Source organism: Cupressus sempervirens, chromosome 6 (genome assembly GCF_028749045.1).
Source record: "Cupressus sempervirens isolate cs-2001-9-10 chromosome 6, ASM2874904v1, whole genome shotgun sequence".
In the NCBI taxonomy this organism is placed as follows: Eukaryota; Viridiplantae; Streptophyta; class Pinopsida; order Cupressales; family Cupressaceae; genus Cupressus; species Cupressus sempervirens.
Window position 1 is genome coordinate 548705135 of NC_143123.1, and position 21907 is coordinate 548727041.

Consider the following 21907-nt stretch of genomic DNA (forward strand, 5'->3'; position numbering starts at 1 on the left):
AAGCAAGCGAGGCATTTTCAAAAGAAATGAAGAAAGAATTTGAGATGAGTATAATTGGAGAGATGGAATACTTCTTCGGATTGCAGATTGTACAGAACAAAAATGGCATTTTTATATCACAAACGAACTATCTTAAAGATTTGCTCAAAAGATTTGGAGAGGAAAGTTGTAAACCTGTTGGAACACCTATGGTAACTAGATGTAAATTATCTAGAAAAGATGAATCCCCTACTGTCGAGCAGAAAAAGTACAAATCTATGATTGGTGGATTGCAATAGTTGACACACACTAGACTTGATATGCTAATGCAGTTGGAATTGTGGCAAGATTTCGGGCATATCCTAAAGAGACACATTATGCAACATTAAAAAGAATCTTCAGATATTTGAAAGGCACACCTAATTATGGATTATGGTATGACAGATCACATAATTTCACTTTATGTGCATACACTAATGTTGATTGGGCAGGAAGTGCAGATGACAAAAAGAGCATCAGTGGTCGAGCATTCTTTTTGGGAGGAAGATTGGTTTCTAGCTTGAGCAAGAAACAAGATTGCATTTCACAGAGCACAACATATACAGAGTATGTAGCAGCAACAAACAATAATAATCAGATTATTTGGATGAAGCAAATGTTGAAAGACATTGGGGTAGAATTCACTGAACCGGTTATCATACATTGTGATAACACAAGTACTATAAGTATGCCAAAGAATCCAATATTACATTCAAAGACAAAGCATATATCTATTATCACTTTTTTAGAGAGCAAGTTGCAGAGAAAGAGATCAGATTGGAATATGTTAAACGCACAAAAGAGCAAAAAGAGCATAGCACTATTTCTTTTATCTGGACTTGATGTTTGATGTTTCTCCTATGGGGGAGTATTTGTGTTTGAGCTGAGTCATTCAGGACTCTTGGTATTGGTATTCTATAGTGTCCTTGGACACTAGAGCTTGAACAAGTTATTTTGGAAACGATTGAACTTTGAGAATTGACATTATGATACCTTTATCATTGAAGTCAATGGGGGAGAGATAAGCACATGAAAAACATTATACTTTGTTGAGACTCAAAATTGAAGTCCTGATTTTGAGTATCGTCCTAAAAATTAAGCCCTACAAACACATTAAATGCAAGTGTACCCGGCTGTCCTTTTGAGGCCTAAGAGGTGTTTAATGTTTCTAACACCTTGCATTCAGCTTGTCCATGCATTCCATGAAGATAAATTGTCATTCTGACTCATCCCGTGAAGTTTTGTTTTGAGCAATGTTCAAATCTGCATTTTTGCTTGTGTCAAATAGAGACAAAGAGCATAGTTTGCATTTGAATATCTCGCACCCAATAATGTTTCATGACTCGCTGCTTTGGGAGTGTTTAGTATGCATATCAAAGAACCTATGTTTCAATTTTCAACTCGTTTGACATGTTTTGATTAGGTTTTGAACCCCTTAAAGTTGGTTGTTTACTGTTGTCATGCTGATGTAAATTGTTCAAAATTCTGGGAGGCCCTATTTGACCAATTATAACTTTGACCCAGTTGACCGAAACAATAAAACTCCTTTTGCATTGCATTCTAAAGGTCAAACACTTGTTATGTTTCAGATTTGAGCTTATGATGAATCCATTTGATCAATTTTCGAAAGCGATTCCAAATGCAATTTCTGAAGTTTTACTGGTGTCGTAAGGTGCAGATTGATCAGGACCCCTATTCAAGATGTCATATCTCTGAATTCATGATTGCCTAAACCAAATGGATTGTACCATTGTGTTCTACTCTAAAAATTATTTAAGTGTATCAGTTTGCAAGTCTTGACGAATCCATCTGCACACTTTCCCAGGTCCATTCCATTTACAAAAATCGTTTTTCTGCCACTGATCCCAATTCTGCAAATCCAAGTAGCCCACTTTAACCGCTCGCCAAATGCGCCCAATTATTCGTCATGAGCCCAAATCCCAGATTTATATTCCCCTCGTGACAATGAACTAATGCCCCAGTTTCCACGCCCTCAAGTGTCAGTTTGACCTATTTTCGAAGCTGAAACTAAATGCGATTTATAGTTTTCTGACATGTTTGTTTGCAAGCAGTTTCACGAAGGCAACTTTGACAGTCAATATCTTTTGACTAAGTGATCGTCATGAGACGAGATTCGACATGGTAAGAGAATGTGGAGTACAGTATCAACATCTCAAATCTCAGGGCCTAGTTATCTGTTTTGGTCAGTTTTTAAAGCCAGTCAGAGGACCCCTTGGCACGAAATTGACAAGTTGCAAAAAAGGTGGTAAAATGAGTTTTAAAGGTGAAATAAGAGTTGATTTTGATTCTTATCAATTCCAGGTGATCAGTGGATCAGTTTGAAATGTCAAATGTTTTAATTCGAAAAAAAATTTAGCCGGGCCCGCTTTGGGGCCCAACTAATTGCGTCAATAGATTGATAAGACGTAGTTGGGAGTCGAGATGGTTAAGAGGAGATTTGGATAATTTTGATCAATCAAGATATTGTTCCTTCAGGATATTGGGGTTGTTTTTGACTGAGACTTGTAAATGGTAAGTAAAATCCAATACTCTTAGAGATGAGGTTTGACATCATTTGAGGATCAAATAGATGTGAAAGGTTATATGCTCAATATATGCTAAATGGGAACCTAACTTAATTATCATGTATAAGAGATGCCTTGACTTTGTAAGATGACGAGCCACTGAAAGCAGTGATGAGCCTCTGTGGTGAATGTATTGAGGGTAATTCAAAGTGAGTCCAACCATGTATGACATCTCCAGTGGATTCAAACCCAGGATGTAGTCCACCTGCCACTTTGTTATTTCTCTAAGTCTTCCAAGGAGCAATCCACGCAAAGTGGAGGATTAAGCTCCATGATGAGAGAGGGGAGGTTTTGATAGGCGGGCATAGTTTCTTTTTTGAAAACAGGGGAATGACATCTATTCCCAAGCTTGCCAAGTGAGCCGCAAGTTTTAAAAGGTTTTTGTTGCAGACTAGTTAATTAGCAAGGCTAAAGAATAAGAATTGGAGGATGACAAGGAATTTTGAATTGGAAAAGCTATATTCTGCCAAAGTAAAAACCACGGCATATATCATGCAAGAGGAAGGAGTCTATAACTAATGCAAGCATCATGAAATTATGATTTCTTCTTCACGCATTCTGCATGTTATTCGTCATTACAGAGCAGGACATCTTCAACAAAAGGTTCAAACTTGTCATAAGTTGTCAGAAGGAGTAGAGTAGCTGCCAGCAAGGGTTATGCAGAATGAAGCGGCAACACAAGGTAGGATTTTGTGCCATGGACAGCCTTGTCAAAACATTTATGCCCTCCCCCCGATTTCTTCAAAGGCGTCGTGGGTGACATTTCAAAGAGAGTATAGATGCCTAAAACCGATAAAAAAAGGGAACCGTGGTTTTCCTGTGCAAAGGAAAGGAAATCCCGCATCAACAAGCAACCATGGCCTATTTGAGGTTGACAGCGAGGGGGAACTGTGTATTCCACGTCAATCCTCATGTGCTGGAGCGCGGTCCATGCTCAGCTTATTTCAAACTTTTTCAGCAAGATGTGTCCACAGGCACTGCCTAGTGTGAAAGCAGTGATTGAGCAAGCGCTGGCCAAAGGAGCCATAATGGGAGTTTCTTTTCTCCGCCTTCACTTCCACAATTGTTTTGTAACAGTTTTAGTGCCTCCTTTCTCTTGGACGATACAATGACTTTCATAGGAGAGAAAGGCGTTGGAGCCAATGCCAACTCGGCAAGGGGATTCGCGGTGAATGATAGTGCCAAGAAACAAAATGAGGAGGCCTGCAATGTTTAAGGGAAGAGGGGATATCCATTATCCCACATTGAGTGGGCAGTGGGCTCTTTTGTTATTTAAATACTTTTGCACACTATTACTAAGTGTTTGAAAAGATACGACCCTTTTGGGAGGCAAGTTGTGCATGAGCCCTGCGGCCAGCCGGATGAGGTGACAAGTTAATTTTGAACGAATGCGCTGATGCGGCACAATGACCGGATGATGATGTAGCATGGCAACCAACCCCATAATGACACATGGCAAGGCACTCCAGATGTGGCATGGATTTTGAGGTCGCCGCGTAGCGAGAAGCAACAGATGTCGCAACGTCGCTATGTCGCTAGCGACATAGCGGACCCAAGATTTCATGGCAACATAGCGACAAGCCACCACGTGGCGGGGGCCGGTGATGTGTGAAGATGACATGTTGTGGATTATGAGGCAGATGACAGAGCAATGACGTGGACGGAGGTGCCACATGTCACAACATCACTATGTCACGATGACGTGGCAAAGTGTTGACAAGGATAGCAACATAGTGACACGTGGCATCCAGGTGGTGATGTGGCAGTGAGCAAATCAATTGCACCAAATCGTGCCACGTGGCAAATCTAAAAGCTGTCGCTATGTCGCCAAGGAAAGATGCACCCATGGCGACATAGCAACCCAATCAAAGGTCGCCACATGGCAACGAGCCCAAGCAGACATGGCACTCCAAGAACCAATGGGGTGGCGCCACTTGGAGCCTAGATGGCGAAGGAATTGATAGGGCAAGATATGAACGAATCATGGCGTGACATGTGTCGAGCTTGGTCAAACCTAGTTTGACCCAGATTGATAACTGAGGGAAAATTTTCAAAATGCATTAAATCAAGTTTTTAATTATTTTCTTCAAATGGCATGTATAGCAAGTCTTTTAAATAAATTTTGGATTATAATCTAAAGCTTGGACTTTAGGAAATACTAAATACTTGCAATAAAATGCAGAACTGTGAGTCTACCAAGGACCTAATTTTCAAATGAAAATTCTAGGCATCTCCAATGCACTAACATAGGACTATCATATACCGTTGGAACTAGGAGAAAGTGAATTTTCCATATTTGAGGTTTGTTTCTGCATAGGAAGTAGTATATTGGAGTTATTCAGGGCTTTGTCCCAGGTACCCATTTTTCAATCTCATTCAGGTATAGCAGTTCAAGTTTCATTTTTTGCAAGATGGTGAATTGGATGTGTGCCAGAGGCAGTAGGGATGCAGTTATGAACGGATTTTATCAGCTCTGAGTCAGTTTAGTGAGGGTTTTATCAGCATTTTAGACGCATGCCTGATGTTTTTATCAGACTAGGGTTTTTCATCAGTTAGAGGAGATATTTCGAGTTTGTTGAGACACAATGATCAGATTCCTTTCTGTTTTTAGTTGTAAAGAGGAGAGATGTTTTGCAATAGCAGGAAATGAAGATTCTAGTGGACACATGTCACTTTTAGATCAGATCTGGGATTTCATTCATTTCCTATATCTTTCTCTTTCTCTCTCATTGTAAGAGTTCCAGTTTTTGGAGAAAGTTTCTCGTTACTGTGATACCATGTTGGTTGTAGTTAGTCTGTGATGCCACAAGGTTGGATCCAGGACTGTATTTCCACCATTCTCTTCAGCGTATTTCTCTATTATGAACAGCATAAATAAAGCTAATATAGATAGTTCTGATCTATTTAGTGGTTTCAGGAGTCATTTACATGCATCTTGAATGTATAGTTTTAAAGAAATGAATACAATGAGCAACAATCTTCTTAATTTCATTATGATTCTCGTCTCCTATTTCTGTAATCTACAATGTTTTGTGGTTTAGGGACAAAGAACTTAGACTCGTTTGCATCCCCTTAAGGTTGCATGTCTCATATGTTTTGTTGTTGGAACAAAGAGTCAAGTAAATGCTTGATATATTTGACAGGGTTGTTGGATATTTGAGAAGGATATTTCATGAGAATGAAGTTTTTATGAGCACTGATGTCTGATTCACAAAGTGATAGGATCAATCTGATATCTTGATATATGGAATACACTGGTATCATAGATGTGTGTGTGTGATTTATGGAACTGCCCGATAGATAAGGCACTGATTAACTTCACGATCAACTTGTTCTTACTGTTGCATATTTGGGGATCAGCTGAAATCAAAATTATAATCATCCATTTCCCTTTCTGTTTTAAGTGTTGAAAGGATGCCCTCACTCAGCTTGTAGATTTCATAGGATTTGCAATTTGCTACTGCGCATCTATGTTATTGCATAAGTATAGGAGAAATAAGGGTTTTATCTGCTTTGTTTAGATTCAGTGTATGCTTTTGAACAACCGGTATCATATGAAGAATGTATAGGTATACCCGCCTAGGTTTTGCAGAGCCTAAAGTAGAAGAAGGGTTTAGCCTTATAGTTGGCCTGGTCTCTATAAAGATATGTTGTAGATGGGAAGTAGCTACCCCTAGATGTATTATGTTCTCATTGGGATAATCTGAAGCCATGATGTTTCAAAACACCAACATACTCAATACATCCTTTGGGTATGTATTTGAATGATGAAGAGTATTTATTGATTAATGAAGAGGATTTGAGAAAGATGTTGATGTGTGGGTGAGATTAACACCTTCCTTATGCATGTTGGTTACTATATGGTTGTAATTTGAACATGAAAAACTAATTACAACCTGTCTGAGACTAAGATGTATGATTACATTCATGAGAAACATGAATGGGGGAGTAAAGGCAAATGAGGAAGATGTATAGTTGGTATTCTTGGAACTTAGAGCTTTTTCGTCTATGTTGTCATCAATGCCAAAGGGGGGGGGGGGCGGGGGGGGGGGGGGGGGGGGTTGTTAGCATGAATGCTGATGATATTCCTATTGGGGAGTGTATTAGCATTGTTGGAGACATGATTCAAAGCTTATGTGTTGCAATCATGACTGTGTTTGTCATTAACGTCAACATATATTCTGTAAAGACTAGCAGAGTTACAAAGGAAGAAGCATTTGACTCAATTCATGGATTGAAGATCAGCTTATTAGCACTTGACTTTATGTTCTACAGTATGTTTAGATGCTACAATCAAGAATGCATATAGAAATATGAACACTGGACAAAGTTATGAAGATTTTAGTGAAGGTAGCATCCAGACAAAATTTCTGGAAAGCAAGTACAGTTGTTTTGATTCAATCTTCTCATAGAGATGGAATTGGCTTAAGTGCACTGAGACAAAGGTTGAAGACATTTTAGAGATGCTTTGGCTAAGAGAGCATAATCTAAATATTACATTCCAAATTTTTGCCCAATTTTGAAAGTTCCTTTATAATGTTCGTTACAATTTCAAGTTCATCGAGGACGATGAAACACAAGGGGAATGATATGTTACATCCCAATTTTTGACCCAATTTAAAATGTTCATATAGTCGTTGAGGTTCACATGAAGTCAATTGACAGTTAAATTTTCTATTAATCCTGCAAATGGTAAGATGGTTAGTCATTATAATTTCATATGAAGATAACATGTAGTTGATTATTTATCATGAAATTGAAAAGGCCGTTAGCCATTATGATCATTTCTAATTAATAACTTGTTATGGTAATATGATTTAACTGCGGAGAATTTCCTTGTAGAGAGCACATCAAAAGGGTGGAAGCATTGTCAAAAAAGAATTGAGCATAGGAGCATCACCATCACTAGGCAAATGGGTATGAATCGTGAATCACCATGGTTGAGGACCTAGCAACTGCATAACAAGATACACACATTAGACACGCATGGGCTATTAGATAAACATTAAAAACATTAATGATCTTAATTTAATTAAAGTACATACCTTTGTTAGATTATGGTTGACATTTCCATCACTTCATTATAATACAAATTTATGTACATGCACATAGATATAAAAATAAAGGTGACACCATAGTATTTTTTTATACAAGATTTTATCTATTTAATATGTACATTTAAATGCGTGTACAAGAAGATAAAATAATCTTCTAGATGAAATATGTATTTAGATATACATATTTAAAAGGTACGACCTTGGGTAAACATTTAATATGGTGCCACCTTAATAAAATATATTTACGTGCAAGTAAATAAATATGCTTATAAATTATCCTTTTGGTTTATAACCTTCAAAGTTATTTTCCATATTTATTTATTTCCTTATAAGAGGCCGAAATGTACACTTGGCATATGATATCGGTGATTCAAGAAGACAAATCTTTTAACTGCTCAAGAGTTACGACTTCTTGGAAGCCTTTGGTATTTCCGAATGCCTCCTTATTTATGGAAGTTAGGTGAGGCCAAAGAGATATTCTTTCCCACGATTTTAGCTCTGCTCTCTTACGATTATTTCCTACTTTTACCCTTATGTTGCAAGTGATCCATACCATTCGTAATCTATATCTACTCTGAGTTTTGCATTGGGATTGCTCACATCGAAGGAACTGGCTACTTAGAATTAAGCCGAGGCTCATGTCTTCTTTTATATACCAGCCGGAAGAGCAGATAAAACGGGACTTCTGCATTGTTACATCCGCTTTCCTCCTATTATCTCATTATTCTTATTTGTTGCGTTTGGCTGGAGGATAAACCAAGTCATAGTCTTATCTGATATAAGCTCTGTGTTGGATACATAACTCAGAGGAGTCGACTGTTTAGAAATCAAACCGAACTCATACTTTTGTGATCAGGTTATGTGGTTTGTGTTTTTCTTTCGTATTGTTTTATTTATGCATTTGAAATTGCAAATGTAAGAAATTAATCGATGTCTCACTATTGACCATATATCGACTTGTATATTCGATGAATCATTTTCTCCCTGAGTTAAGTTTGAGTTAAATGTAATGTTATGCCAAGATGTATCTTGTTTCCAGTCGAATTCCATTATCAATTTGTTGATTTGTAAATTCTTGAGAAGTTCTCGTGTCATAGGAATTGTATTATGACAGTATGGAACCATATTATTCTTTCACCAACTGCTCAGTAAAGGAGTTGAATTACTCTAAGATTTAACACCTAGGACTCACCCAACCGAATAGCCAAGAAAAAGGGTGAAGAGGTGAGCGAGACTCTGCAAGAACATGAAATCTAAATCTGAAGCAAATCATAAATTTATTATATTTAATAGCTCACGCATGTCCAATTCATTCTCTATTGTCAAGTCGAGTGGTGCGATTAAGTACTAGAATGCTCCATGGCTGACAGGGTGTTCCATGTCTATTCTGGGTAGGGAGGGCCTTTCTAGTTAGAGAAAGTGTAGAGATAAGTTTAAGGTCCGCGGTTGGGAGGTTAAGCCCCTAACAATGTTTCCCCTCTCCACAAGATGTCAGGACATGTATCAGATAAAGATAAGTTGAGCATTCAAACATTTATTGGTAACAGGTATTTTTACTTATATGATATTTATACAAGTAGAAGATATGATGAATTAATTTACATCCCAATTTCAGTTATTTCCTTTGATGAAAGCAACCTTTCTCGTCAATGTAATTGGTAACCAATTAGATCAGTTGACCTTCCAACTGAATATGGAATATATCTATAGGATTGTTATTTTCAGTCTTTCATTTATAAGAATAATGATTATGAGCATATCTTCTAATCTTATGTTATTGCCACAGTTGGCAATAGGAAGAAAAGGAGTGACACAGTGGTATCAGATGTACTAAATGATATAGTAGTATCTGACGCCCCAAATGATATAGTGGTATCCGATGCCCTAAATGATCCAATGGTAATTGATGCCCTAATTGATACAGTGGTATTTGATGCCCTAAATGAAACATTGGTATTTGTCATTACGATAAAGTAGTGTAGCTATTTGTTCCTTAAGAGGTATTTTATGGACTAACATGGGTTTTGCAAAAGCATGCCTAAACGGTTTTCGGTTTTGAATTCTATGGTATGTAGATTTTAAATTCCTTGGTAAATTCATTGATGGTGTTTTCAATTGTTAGTTATGAAATTTCCGTTTTACTAATTGTAACTGTTAATCTCATTCACATGAACGTAACTAATATAACTGTCTTCCTATGAAAATGAAGTAATAACTGTATTTCTTTGATATGTTAGTTGTTAGTTAAGACTTGGAAAATGTGGTTGTTACACTAAAGATCATTGAGTGAAAAGTTATAAAGACTGTGAGCCGACAGTTTGGTTATAATCTTGGATAAGTAAAATTGTAATGTAACATGTATTGTAATATCTTAAGATGGTCTTATATTATTATTGTAAATTGGGAAAGCCTCGAGACCGACTCAATAATTTGATTTAGGACTTGGTATAAAGGAAAGGTTATTTCCTTGTAGTAGAGTGATGATATGCGGTCAAATCTTTGTAATATCTATTGTGTGAACTTGGTATGCAAATTTGTGAAGATTAAAGCAGAGTTTGGTGCAGTTGAACACGGTGAGCTTACAAGGAACTGTACCTAGCAAGACAAGTTGTTGGTTGGACAGTTTTTGTTTCACATTGTATAATTCGGAAGCACTAGTACAAAGGCTATTTGGACATTGGGTTCAGTGGCCTTCCTTTCAACTCCTAATAGGGTTGGCACAACTCCTAACAAGGTTGGAATCTCCTAACAGGGATTCAAAGTCTCCTAACAGAGACTCATATGTACTGATTGTATCTCATTGACTCCTAACAGGGTCTACCCTCTAACAAGGAGCTTTTATTTTAGTTTATCATTTTGTGGGTACCATCCCCACTGGGGTTTTCCCTCTAATGAAGGGTTTTCCTAGTTAACATTTCCGGTGTTATCGTGCATGGTTATCTTTCTATAGTTGTTGCATTACTGTTTACATGTTTAAGAATTAATAAAGATATTGAGAGTTGTTTTGAGTGCATAACTAATTCACCCCCGCCCCCCCTCTCAGTTATCTTGGTGGACTTTACTTTGTAACAAAGTCATCTACTTATAACTAAGGTGTCAAGTCCACATCATTAATTATGATGCCATGTCAGCGTGTTTTTTGCCAAGTTGTCCAAAACAACTCAAATAAAAAGTGAGACCAATGGTCATTCAAAAAGGGTACCAATACTTGCAGAGTTGATGTGACATTGCTTTTTAAAACTAAGAGTACATTTCATTAAACTATGGGTGGCCATCATTGTACTGACAACTTTAAAGTCACAATTATTGATGCAATATTGTAAGAAAAATTGGAAATTAAGATAATAAGTATAAATATTAAATCAGTAAGTGTGGGTATCAAATGAACAACTTCCTATCACAACCATTGGAACGTGTTCAAGTACTGGGTCCTTCCCCCTAGTAGCATTCGTAAACTTTGGCACTAATGCATCGACAACATGTACTATTAAAGCATTAAAGCTTCCTTACTCCTTTTGTCATAGTCCTCTGGATTATATTCAAGTTGTGTCTCTTTGTTCATCACAAGTTTTCCAGAGAAAATCTCTCACAATTGAAAGATATTAAATCAATCATATTTTTCAAATAGATTACCATAGCAATTAAAACTGGAGATTTATTAGAGCTGGAACAAAATCACTTTGAAGAAATATTTAGACTCCCCCAAACACAATGTGGCAATTTTTTTTGGAGAAAAATCCTTCCAATTAAATTAAAAAAATATCTTTTTGAGCAAATTAATGAAACAATAAATACATGACTTTTGGAAATGCCAGAACAAAATTAATTTACAAGACCGTGTCACATATTAATACTCACAATGTGGCCACTTTATAGGTATAAATAGTAAATAACTTCCCATTCGAAATATATGAAATTAACTCCTATCCAAATAGATTTAAGGCAAATAAAATTATAAATTTTACAAAAAACACACTTTAATTAACAAGTGTAACCTTTTGCCTACATTTTTATAGAAAGAACGTTTGAGCAATTGTAGTGCTTCTATGCGGCAGAGTTATACATTAGCACTAGTTTTGTACTCTACTTCTTATACCTATAACCTTCAATTTGACAGCAATTCGAGCTCACAATTGCGAATAGGAGTAGAGGATGACCCAAATTGCAAGTAATGTGCGTGCATCACTAATTGCGAAATCGCAATTTTATCAAGATTAAAAAAATCAAACAATTCTAAACAGTTCCCTCTTTTCTGAAAGATCCTCGCACAAATATGCCTTGCTCATGAAACCTTTTCATCCTCATGTAGTGGGATTCCACACTTAAAACCACAGCAAGACTCTTTACGTCACAAGCTCTTTTATAGAACTCTATTAGCGTATTTTCATTATATTCTATGGCTTAAGTGCATTTTCCTTATATTCTTGAGGTGATGAATATTACATTAAAGTATGACTTATTATATAAGCCAAAGATTGAGACAACTAACCCTATTATTTAGGAACACACTCTCAATAACCTACAATCAAAGTGAAACAACTTACAACAATTTACTTAATAGCATAAAAGTAACAAATACATAAGACAAACACACACATGTGTGTTTGTCCCACAATGCTAAATATATCCTATAATGCTAAGTTCTAACAATAATCTCACACACTTGGCCCTGCATTAGCTTCTCTTTTTAAGTTTGTTTTTACTTTTGAAGGTCTTATATTAGATATTGGGGATTAACATGATGTTAGACACATCAAGGCAAAATTTAACTTCATCAATGTCAAATTTGGAGTCAAATGGGATTCTCTTGGGGTCATTTAAGTTCTTCTACTTAATTTGCCTATTTTTCATAAAAGGGCAGACATACCACTAGAAAAAGAGATGAACTACAACAATGAGTGGTATCCAACTTTATCTCAACTCTGAAGTCAAATGGGATCTTTTTGGGTTCAATTAGGGTCTACCCCACTTAATTTGCTTTTTTTTCATGGAAGGACGAACACATCACTGGAAAAGAGGATATACTACAACAATGAGTGGTGGATAGGCTTTTTTAGAAAAGCTTCGTAAAGCAAGGTTGATCTATGGAGTTTGTGTTTCCTTTCTAACTTTCTGGTTTGTAGTGCTTGTGTGTACTTGACATCCTCCTGTTGAGATCAAGGTGCTCTTGTGCTACTAAGTGTGCTTAGTGAGTTTCTAGCACAAACTAAGTGAGATATCGCATCTCCCTTGCAACCAACTACTCATGATTTACTTGAGAGGATTTCTAGAAATTTTGAATCCATTCTTTGGGTGTTTCTTTTTAAAGTTGGATGTGAAAAGGGTGTACTATAGCTTGTACTTTAGTCTTTTTCTGGCCTTGCCCTTTAGTCATGATGATGACGAGTTGAGCACAACATCACCAATCATGAGGAGACTTCATCTTATCTATCCATCATGTGATGCCATTCCATGATTATCATTTAAGCTTCTGCCAATGTGATTTTGTTTGATGTTTAGACTTTGTGTTGTCTTGCATTTGGTAATGTTGAGTGCTTTGGTCATGATGTTGTTCAGTTTTATCAACATCACGTGTGTGTGTGTGTGTGTGTGTTTGGAATAAGGTACCATCAACCTTGTAAATTTTATACTATGTTTAATTTATTCCAACATCCTTGTCAAGTTGTCTCAAGGTGCCTATACTATTTTATTAGAAAATAATTTGTTATACAATTTCAGATATAGTTTGTAAATGCATTCATAAGGGATGAATGGGCCCATTGGCAGCAATAAATAGATACTTGTAGAGTAGTTCAGTTAATTCCTTAAGTGGAGAACTCAAAAAGGACTTATAAGTCTCTCTTAGTAATCCATGAAGGTGACCCTTAGCTTTCCCAAGTCGGGTGCTTGGAGAGTAAGGAACATATGTTTTTTGGGGTGCCAAAAATAGTGACTCTAGACATTCTAAGGGAATTCCAAGGTGTGGGGCATTTAAATATTTTGCAAGAGACTTTTGGGTTCTATGTTTTACCATAGAATGAACAACTCTTGTTTGGAAAAACTCTAATGGTATTACTATTATTCTTCCAATATCTCAATAAATCGAAGCCTTGGAATGATAGGAGATATGCTTGTGGTTCAAAGTTGACAAGCACATAGGTATTCTCAGATTGAAGACAGAAGAGCAAAGGAAGTGTACATCATTGTAATCTTGTATTGCAGATAATATATGCATGGCCTCTCTTCCTGGTCAATTTTCGTCTGCAAAGGTTTCTCACAAATAAATATTATTTTATGTCAATTCTCATGGGCTTTGCTGATTATTTATGTTTCTGTTTTTAATTCCTTAAATCTCTTAATGCCATTCTACAACTAACATGCTCTTAATTGATGCTAATTCTCTGAATAAGAATTACTTAATTTTAGATTAGCATGCAAATGTCAGATTTGCATATTGTGGTGGTATATCTTTGTTATCCACAATTGTAAAGTAAAAAATTTGTTGGTTCAATGTTTTGTCCATTAGTTCCCTGATATAAAAGTTGGGGCACTGCATTATTGTAAAAGTGTGTATTTTTCTACTGAAAAGGTTTCCCCACATGAATCCTTGTGTTAGAGCTAAGTTACTGGTCCACTCAAAAAAAGCCCTGGGTCTCAGTCTGGTTGGAACCTAGTATGGGTATGGGTTTGGTACCCTTTCAGTCCATACAAGGTTCCACCCATCAATTGTTGGTCTGACCCAAATGGACCTGGGCAAATGAGGGACACATTTTGCTCACTCTCTTGCCTTTTCCTAAGGAGGGACACATTTTGTAAGCATGGTTATCTTAAGGAGTTTTAAATTTTGGTGAAAAGCAGTTTTTTTGTCCTTTTCATGGGATCTGTTAGTGGTTAATCTGGCTCTACTCCTGTCAATAGAAAAGACTACCTATGTTCAGTCAGTAGCTGCTAGTGGCTATTTTGATGTTCCGATTTACTTGGTTATTGTAATCTGTATATCTTTAATCTACTTTAATAGGTGAGGGTCCCTACAAAACCATCAACTAACCAATCAAAAAACAATTGTAAACCAAAGTAATCCTCAAAGCACCCAAAAGCTGATTTGCATTAGCAATTCATGAAGTAATAAAAGTGGAACATATGTCCAAAGAAGTTTGTATGGCCTTATTTGCATTATTCTAGATAGATTATATCAAATGTACTACCCATGACTGGCTGGACATTCAACATTACTTACATTAAGAAACCTCAATGTTCTATCTAGCAAAGGTTGAAATTGATGCATGCTTTTTCTACTAAAGAGACAGTCTGGGCTTGCATATTACCCTGATGCTCCGATTTACTTGGTTATTGTAATCTGTATCTCTTTAATCTACTTTAGTAGGCGAGGGTCCCTAAAAAACCATCAACTAACCAATCAAAAAACAATTGTAAACCAAAGTAATCCTCAAAGCACCCAAACGCTGATTTGCATTAGCAATTCATGAAGTAATAAGAGTGGAACATATGTCCAAAGAAGTTTGTATGGCCTTATTTGCATTATTCCAGCTAGATTATATCAAATGTACTACCCATGACTGGCTGGACATTCAACATTACTTATATTAAGAAACCTCAATGTTCTACCTAGCAAAGGCTGAAATTGATGCATGCTTTTTCTACTAAAGAGACAGTTTGGGCTTGCATATTACCCTCATGGCACATTCTCAGTAGCATATCACAATTTAGGTAGGAAGATATAAACCGAGTTCTTTACTAATTTGCAATGTCCACAAACTAGATAACGTATAAAGATAAAAACATAAGTCTCAGACTCCACTAAGCCACTCTTCCGTGAGATTAACATGGGATTAGCCTCATGCTCAACCATCCAGTCTTATCTTACTTTAAGTGGTAGACCCGTGTTACTTTCAGGCATCCCAAATTTCAGTAAGAATCTATTTCGCCAGGAAATTGCGGGCATAGAAATTAAGCAAGTCATATTCTTGAAAGGAACTCTTGATGAAAATTTAGAACTAACAAAGGGTATCATAAACATTGCTCAATAACTTGTTACAATAACCCAAAAAGGACAAAACCAAACAGAGATGACAATGAATCACATTGCCAGAAGCTCGTAACCCTAGATAATATGGATTATAAATTTATAGCCATTAAGATTGTGTATATCTGGAAACAGAGGCACCCCAGTGAGAGAGATCGTACCTTTCCATGAGAACCTTCACCAATTAGATAAGAAGGACTGAAGTTATGGGTTGCTTCTTCAAGCTCTTCCATAGCAAAGGGTCGGTACTGTGGGAGACCCAGAGCACCCAGTCTCATTGTTTGAGATATATATCCTTTCATAAAAGATAAAATTAGTTAAAGAAAATCCCCATAATTTTCTCTATTTTTATTTCTTGTCAGTCAAAGAGATACATATTGAGAGGTGGTGTTAAACTAAAAATTCCAAGCATTGAATGAAAACTAATGTGCCAACTCTCATTTTATTCCGACTGATATATGTGATGGTGGGAAGCGAAATTGAAGCATTTCAAGAAAGTAATCCTACTCCTGGAATCAAAGGCAATATCATACACAACTAATGACAGGATATATGCCTGCCCTCTTTTGTGATTATAGCATTTTTCGTTAAACCATAACCAATACCCAAGCAACCAAACAACGTATCACACACACACACAGTAAATGAACCAAGTTTTATTGGAGATGTGTACTCCTTACATAAATTTCCTCGAGAAGATGTAAACAGTAAAAGAAAAGCGAAGGAGATAGAGCTTACTTGCATTAGCTAGCAGATCCGAGGAGAAGCCTGTAGAAACATTTTTCGCCACTAATCTTCTAGGTGGCTTCATTGTCAGTTTTTTGCGCTCCGCCTTTCTAAGTAACACTAATAAAAGAAGTCCCAATACTGCAAAAAATCCCACAATGCCACCAATAATGCCCAGTACAATAGCTACAGTTATAGTCCTTGATTCCTTCTTTGACTTTTGTGGGTGAACACCAGTGGCAGTTGCGGCATTTTTGCAAAATGACTCTGGGTGCTGATGCTGCAACTTAGTCGACAAGCAATTCTGGGAGAAATTTACACTTCTCTTTTGGCTTACCAGTGAAGCAAGACAAGAGGGCAAGTTTCCGGTTAAAAAATTGGAAGATAGATCCACAAAACTGAGCCCGCTGTTGCAAGTGAGATTCTGAGGAAGTGTTCCAGTAAATGTATTTGAAGCGAGATTCAATACTTGAATGCTTGGCAAAGAAAACAGATAAGATGGAGGTATACCTATCAGGTCATTGAAAGACAGGTCAAGCTGCTGCAATTGGTTAAACGATTCAAGGTCGGTAGGAATATGAAACCTAAAACTATTTTTCCTCAATATAATGATCACAAGTTTCTTTCCGAGAGTTGGGAACAACGGTCCAAGACTATTGTCTTGCAAATCAAGTTCTTGCAGATTTATCAAGCTGCTCAAGTCCGGCAAGTCTCCAGATAACTGATTTCCCGCAAAATGCAACACTCTGAGAGTCTGCAGTGTACTCAGGGAAGAGGGCAGAGCGCCACCGAAAAAGTTGTTCTTGAAGCTCAAGGAGGTTAAACTAGGAAAGGCGCTTAACCATTCAGGCACGGTGCCATTGAACATGTTATCGTCCAAAATCAAGGTATGGAGATTCCTAAGAAGAGAAAGCTCCTGCGGGATGTTTCCATAGAAATAGTTTGAACTTACATTCAGTATGTCAAGGGAGGAAAGACGGCCTATTTTGCCTGGCAGAGGACCCCATAATCCCAGAGACACCAAGGACAGAACTTTGAGACTTGAAAGCTTGTAGAGGGTAGTCATAAATGAATCCATCGAAAAAGATGAAGATAAAGTCTTGTTTGAAACAAAGAACTTACCATTGTCGCCTTTTGAATGAGAGCCTTTGTCGCCAACAATTCTTAGTTGGGTTATGGTATCCTCATAACAGACAATGGTTAGAGATGGAGAAGGGGTCAGGTTACAGAAATCTGTACTGCCATTCCAGGCTTTCAATGCACTGGGGAACTCCAGAAGCGTTTGAATCCTCAGCAAAGTCTGGACTTGAGAGGACTGGAACTGATGGGAAGCGGGAAGGAGAAACAAAACGACGAACAGAATAGTCGCTGTCCATTTTGAATATACAACCAATGGTTTATCTCTTTTGTCCTTTGCCATTAATGTACCCTGAGAAATGCATAGGATGAGTTTCTTTTATCTCATATTACCAAACCGGTCAGACCTACACCCAAAACTTCATGTATCCTTCAATGCCAAACCAGACCTTCAGCCGCTGTACGGCTGATTTGAAAATAGTGCTAGGCAGCTCCAGACCTTCAGCAGTTCAGTGCTTAACCCAGGCCGAAAACCCAACAAGTACTACTGAACCCATGAATGAATCAAGTACATGGAGATTATACAATGAATGCCATACATATGGATCTCAGAATAAGAATCTGAAGCCTTTGCTCCTCAAACACATCGAGTGTCTTGTGGAAAACAAAAGGTAGACTTCTTGGTGTAAACCAAAAGCTGATACCGCGTAATGGGCCTGGTTTAGGGAATCCATGTCACTTCTTAGTGACACGGAAAGGGACGCTTCCTCAGAACTAACCCCGAATTAAATTAGTTCTTTAGAACTGTTAAAAAAATTGACATGTTGGCCATCGCTAATTCCAAATTTGTCCCCCGTGAGAAGTCTAGTTTTCCAATCTCTCTATTGCTTTTTTCCAAGCATGTCTATCTCGGACTACCGACAGTCAGCCATGAAATTCTTATGACGCAAGTTAATACTTTTTTCAATTTGAAAAAAGTTGCAGCCCAACTAATCTAAGTTCAAATATGCATTTACAATACGTTACTTCAAAATTAAAGTGTGATGTAGACGTTAGTAATAATGTGCACAAGATAGAAATGTGGAAGCGGCAAAGCTTTGTTTGATGGATTCTTCGCAACAATCATTTTGGGGGAGAAAAAACATGTGAATATTATTATGATCAGTCCTATTTTTCTCATCAATCAACGAATAATAATGAACTTGAATGAGAAGACTTTGATAGGTATAGTGAACGCCGTTCAGCGAGCACAGTTAACCAAACGTGTAAGGTGCAGATTCATTCCACTGAGTTTGGAATGTTGTCCAGTACGATATTCCTGACAGGAATTTTATGTACAGTGCTTTTCCTACAGTTTAGCTCAATTACCTTTGGTCTGGTCTATTATTCCTCTCCTTTTAGTAATAATCGTTTTTTTTTTGGGCAATTTAAACCTTGTCTTATCAATTGATGAGCTTAAGGGGCTTCCTAATGAATGGTTCATAAGGCACAACACTTGGTGAAGGTTTTGCAAATGGGGTTGCAAGCTTTGGGTTTAACTGTAGAGGAAACTCCGTAGTTAAGCGCGCTCAGGCTGGAGTAGTACTGGGATGGGTGACCTCCCGGGAAGTCCCGGTGCTTCACCCCTGTGAGCATCACCTAGATCCAATGAGTGCTAAGTGTTCTATTTATTCTCATGAGAGATGGATTCATGTTGAATCACTACTCATGAAACATGGGTCATCGAGTTTGACTCCAAAATCACACAGTTAAATCCTGATATTCACATCACAATTTGACTAGCTGTGGAAATCATCTCCTACTTATCACTTGTCTTACCATTTTAGGTCCGGATACTAATGAAGTTATTATAGAGCACTGCTCATCGTACCAGAAATCACAGGAAAGCAATGAGCTTAAAAAAAATATATTTGAAATACTAAAATATTTGAAAGGTGTTAATTTTTAATGTTTAACAAAAATTATTTAACAATTGAATATTAAAGAAATGTTGTAACAGTTGTAAAGTTATTTGTCATACCATAAGAAGGGGTTAATTTTAAGATATATTCTTTAGTATTGGATGTGATGTCAAAAACATATAATTAAATATTTCAATAGAATAGTTTTTGTAATAATTTTTTAGAATATCTTTTGTCTTATAGGAGCCCTTTTGCACCTTTAGCAGAAGGATTTTTGGTATAAAGAGATTATTAACTATCCCTAACCTCATAAATGATAATGTTTTTCTTTTAACAAAACTCTATATCCTTTACTAGTTTTATAAATGTAATTTTTTAATAAATAATAAATTACTATAACGTTATACATTAATTTATATATATTTAAAAATATGAAGTATGAAAATGTAAATCAATATATCTCTATTCTATATGAATCTTTGTATCTTAATTGTATTTCATTAATATACTATAACACTTACATCACCTTTTCCATTTAATTATCTATTATTCAAACTAATTTCATTGTAAAAATAATTAAATGATATCATTTATTATTATTTCAAATATTACATTTATTATATTCAAGAAAATAATTAAACTATCTATAACATATACAATAAAACATAAAATGTTAACTATAACTACATATCTATTCTATTAATTATAATTATATATTATTTTATTAATTATAACTACATTATAACTATGACGGCAAGTACATGCCACTACGTAGCACTTGTTATTATATGGAGTTTTTTATTAATAGAATATGTTACTATTAGTTCTTGTCCTAAGGTATGTATGCACTCATTAAGATGTTAATGTGTTGTTCGTTTGAGTGATAAGATTTTATAATCTTTTTGTTATAGTCCATTACATAGTTTATTATTTTTTGCATATTTTTAAAAGTGAAAAAAAAAAAATTAAAATTGCCATTGGCTCTCACAAAAAAAGGTAAGGAGAAAAATAATTTTCCAAACAGAAATAAAAGCCAATTTGCAAGGGCAAGGTTTTGGAAAATCAATGGTTCAAAGTTTATATTGAACCTTTAGAGTTTGAATTTAGGCTTTTTTAAGTACTTCTTGCAATTTTTGCAGCCTCATTCACAAACACGTTAGTGTCATTCTCTAAAAATTCTTAGAAAGTTTCATCAAAAATGTCATCACCTACACCAGAAATACCCATACGAAGATCAACATTCTCATTTGTGTTATCTATGTAAAGCCAAGCTAAGGCATCTTAATGAATAGATGGTGGGTTCATTGAAGAGTTGCAAGAATGGTGCTCAATAATGAGGCAATGCAAAGTTTCGAGGGGCAACAAGATTTGAAGGTGATGGATGAAAGGAAGCATGATGAAATATGGTAGAGACAAACCCTAATTCCAAGCACAGACAATGATCCCTATGTTAAAGAAGTAAAGTTCACACACAACTAAGAAGGGTGTGAATCGGTTGTGAGCAAATATAATTAAATCCAAACTTATAATTGATCACAAACCATTAGAACAATTATGCAAAACAATAAGAAACCATGCATCATAACACAATGATTTTATTGACTAGTAAAACCCTTGATCAGAGGGAAAACCTCAGTGGGAATGATAATTGCAAGATAGTGTACTAAGGTATAAATTCCTTGTGAAAGGATGTGATCCTATTAGGAGTCAAGTAAAACTCATTTAGTACAATGATCTCTATCAAAGGATAGATCCCTATTAGGAAACCTTGAACCCTTGCTAAGGTTCTAATCCTATTGAGGTTCATTTAAATGAGTAGACCCACTATCCAAATGCTATGATAAAAGTGAAAGATAGATCTCTCAGGATTACATATTCAATAAGCATGAATTGATTGGATTGGCCTACAACTTATCAAAATAGTTCCTTTGAAGTCTAATAATCATCCAAACAACGTCTCTTCTTTTCTCTAACAATTCAGCTTCAAGGCTTTTATTATTTCTATCCAAACATAGAGATCACGCACACCAAACAAGGAATATATCTTTCATTTATGCCAATTACAATTAATTAACTAGGTCATCCTATTAGAGCTTCCCCAATGTATAATTAATTTCATGGGACCATGCTAAGGCATGCATGCCTTCATAAGAATTTATACAACCATGACATAAAGTGTCCCACGTGTTACAATATGAGTGTAACATTTATCAATGATAATCCACACACTACAAAAACATACTGGATTGTTAGTAAAATGCATTGCACTTTACACACCATCGACCTTTCCAGAATAAGTCAAATGACTCATAAATCCAAACATAAGTGCATGAACAAGTCTTCTACCATCTTCAATCCTTGTCAGCATTAATTCCTACCTTTCATTAAGATATAGAAAAAACATTGTAACTAGTTCTAGCACATTTTCCTACACATCAGTATGTTATCAGTCTTCACAAAATGAGTTATAACTAATTGATAACATCACATAAAGTACAACAAATATAGACATGATATTAC

At 36.2% G+C, this 21907-nt stretch overlaps 1 protein-coding gene across 1 annotated transcript in view; it reads right to left on the reverse strand.

Moving 5' to 3' along the window:
- LOC149553435 (Leucine-rich repeat protein kinase family protein) overlaps nucleotides 1–18681 on the reverse strand; it is a 45406-nt gene extending 26725 nt beyond the window's left edge. Inside the window, exons 1-2 of the mRNA XM_089788880.1 lie at nucleotides 16422–18681; nucleotides 15845–15978 (exon numbers count right to left, since the gene is read on the reverse strand). Coding sequence (XP_089645006.1) covers nucleotides 15845–15978; nucleotides 16422–17829 — 1542 coding nt within the window. The 5' untranslated portion in view covers nucleotides 17830–18681. The remainder of the gene's footprint in view (nucleotides 1–15844; nucleotides 15979–16421) is intronic.
- Nucleotides 18682–21907: the final 3226 nt, after the last annotated feature.